The 2,922-nt window shown below is 45.1% G+C and overlaps 2 protein-coding genes across 2 annotated transcripts in view; both read left to right on the forward strand.

Annotated features, from left to right (window-relative positions):
• The window catches only part of LOC106532611 (lysosomal thioesterase PPT2), a 14,488-nt gene that overhangs the window by 5,215 nt on the left and 6,351 nt on the right, over nucleotides 1–2,922 (forward strand). The gene's annotated exons all lie outside the window — the stretch shown is intronic.
• LOC106532619 (paraneoplastic antigen Ma1 homolog) lies at nucleotides 7–1,393 on the forward strand (the record flags this gene model as incomplete). Its single annotated transcript, XM_014028728.1, is given in 1 exon segment — nucleotides 7–1,393. A coding segment is annotated over 1 exon segment (1,205 nt), but the record flags the coding sequence as incomplete, so codon positions are not given.

Consider the following 2,922-nt stretch of genomic DNA (forward strand, 5'->3'; position numbering starts at 1 on the left):
ATCGAACTCAGGGGCCCTTACCTACTTCAAAGGTATAGGTGGGCTACATAAATGGAGGCACCGCTGGGATTGTGTTGAGATTAACTGGCATAGCTTTACTCTATTTGCTGTTTTTTAGGTTCCTACAGTCACGTTTAAATCTCTAAATTCCTTCTTATATTTCATATTCACATTTACATATATGAAACATGGCAAACACACTAGTGGACAARCTGAAGAAGTGGAGTCGTGGGGAAGCACTTGATGAGAATCATGCCCTGCTGACCGTTGTTCCTGAAAACACTGAAATAGCAGTTATTGAAGAGACAATGCAAACTATTAAGTGTCTTGGACGAGTAAGGGTCAGAGGTCGAATTTGTAATGACAACGACAACGAAGTGCTTGTACTTTGTGAATGCAGAGAAAAAGTGACGGCAGAGAACGTTCCCCAGGAAGTGGCAGCACCAGAAGGACTGGCAGTCTGGCCAATTATTACTGCATTTAATAAACCTATTCCTCAGGATGACTTCAACATTAAACTGAATGCTCTCTTACAGGCAGAGGGGAAAACACTGAACGATGTACAAGCTCTTTTCACTGACCCACAACCCACTCCATCTCATGAAGAGTCTCTCATTCGGGCTGTTGCTAATCTAATAGACAAAACAAGCAAACCTACTRCAGATAGTGGAGGTTTTCGTCGCCTGCGCATCTTTTCAGGTATTATACCTACTCCGGCTGGAGAGGAACAGTTTGATCACTGGCTAGAGCAAGCTTTTCTGATGGTTGAGGAAACAGAGGGCTCTGACAAAGACAAAAGGAGAAGGATAATGGAGAGTTTAAAAGGGCCAGCTCTGGAGGTGGTTAAAGCAATACGCCTTTCAGATCCTGATGTTAATCCAGTACAGTGCTTAGAGGCCCTCGAAAGTGCTTTTGGACTAGCTGAGTCCGGTGATGACCTSTATTTCTCTTTTAGACTTTTACAACAACAACTGGGTGAAAAGTTGTCAGACTTCCTCAGAAGGCTTGAGCGTGCACTGACTAAAGTTGTACAACGAGGTGGTCTGCCAGCCAACAAGATGGACACAGCCAGAGTCGATCAGCTACTTAAAGGGGCAGTAAATGCTGATTTAATGTTGTTGCAGCTCAGACTGAGAGAAAGGCGAGCCAACCCTCCAACCTTCCTAGAGCTGTTAAAAGAGATCCGGACAGAAGAGGAGTACGAAGCTTCCAAAGTAAAGCTTAATCAGTCTGTCCACACTGTCCATGCCAAAGTTCAGTCAGAAAACAAACWGTCTGAAATACAAAATCTGCGAGCAGAAATAAAGGAAGTCAAGTCAATGTTTGCAGCCCTTACAACTCAACCTCCACCTGAAGCGCAAGTTACTGAACAGCATCCAGCTAATACTGAGGCAGCAACAAGCTTGGATCCTGAAGTAATAGCACTGAAAAAACAGGTCAAACATTTACAGCAAAAAATGAACTCAAGGACACCAAGACGTCAAAATGCAGCTCCACAAGTTGTGATGGCGGTTAGCACWCCAGCTAGGTCTTCAGCGGAGAGCGAACAGCGGTTTTGCTACCGTTGTGGTGAAAATGGCCATATGGCAGGAAAATGTAATAGATCTGAAAACCAAAACAAAGTTATTCAGAGACTGCTCCAAGCACTTAAGAAAGCCAAGACCAATAGCTCACAGACCCACGCTGAAGCCACACCTCTAACTGATCCTAACTGCACAGTGAGAAAAAGTGCTGTAGGTATGCTCGAACCTATAGGCATACCCGAAGGCTTAATAGGTCCATCTTCAGTTGAGCCATTGAAAATAAATGGGCACTTGTGTGATGCACTTTTGGACAGTGGTTCCCGTGTTAGCATCATTTTCGAGTCCTGGTAYAGRAAGTACCTGACAGAAACACCCATCCACTCAGTGAACAAGCTTGACATTTGGGGTCTAAGTGATTCTAGCTACCCCTACCTCGGCTATGTGGTAGTAGATATGGAATTTCCAAAGAAGGTGACTGGGGCCCCAACAACCATGTCTGTTCTAGCCCTGATTTGCCCCGATCCACCTGGTCCTGATCAAACACCTGTAATCATAGGGACCAATGCCAAAGCTAGTCTCTCTAAACGCTTAGCTCAACTATGCAGCGACACCCCCAGTACTCCAGCCCATGCTTTTGGTATTCAGAGCTCGAGCTCCAATACAAAGACAAGTATTTCCTCACCCAYCMCAGAAGAAGATGATGGGGTAGGCTTTGTAAAATGGGAAGGTCCTGGATCTCTGACCATACCAGCAGGTGAGAGTTWCAGAGTCACTTGTACTATTATGCTAGACCAGCCCCTCTCTAATGAAATCCTGATGGCTGAAGCCTCAGCCACCAGTCCACTGCCTGCAGAAGTATTACTTCAGCCAATGGTAATACCAACCAGTGCTACTAAGAACAACCAATGTACTGTCTTGATTCAAAATGAGTCCTTAAAGGACACAAACTTACCTGTTGGCACTATTGTGGGTCGCATTTTTGTTGCTGATGTTGTTACCACAATGTCTTGTCACCAGTCCAAGGCTGAGCATTTTGACACCAGTCAGATCAACTTTGGAGAATCACCAGTCCCAGAACAATGGAAGACACAACTGAGACAAAAGTTAGCTGAAAGAGCAGCAGTATTCTCTCTAGATGAGCTTGATGTAGGATTAGCCAAGGGAGTTGAGCACAGCATACGGCTGTCAGATCCAAGACCATTCCGTGAACGCTCCCGACGCATAGCTCCTGCAGACATTGATGATGTCCGCCGTCACATTCAGAAACTGCTGGCATCTGGTATTATCAAAGAGTCTAGAAGCCCTTACGCATCCCCAATAGTGATTGTTAGAAAAAAGAATGGAGATGTCAGAATGTGTATAGACTATCGCACGCTGAATAGCCGTACCATACCTGACC

Source organism: Austrofundulus limnaeus, unplaced genomic scaffold, assembly GCF_001266775.1.
Source record: "Austrofundulus limnaeus strain Quisiro unplaced genomic scaffold, Austrofundulus_limnaeus-1.0 Scaffold802, whole genome shotgun sequence".
NCBI lineage: Eukaryota > Metazoa > Chordata > Actinopteri > Cyprinodontiformes > Rivulidae > Austrofundulus > Austrofundulus limnaeus.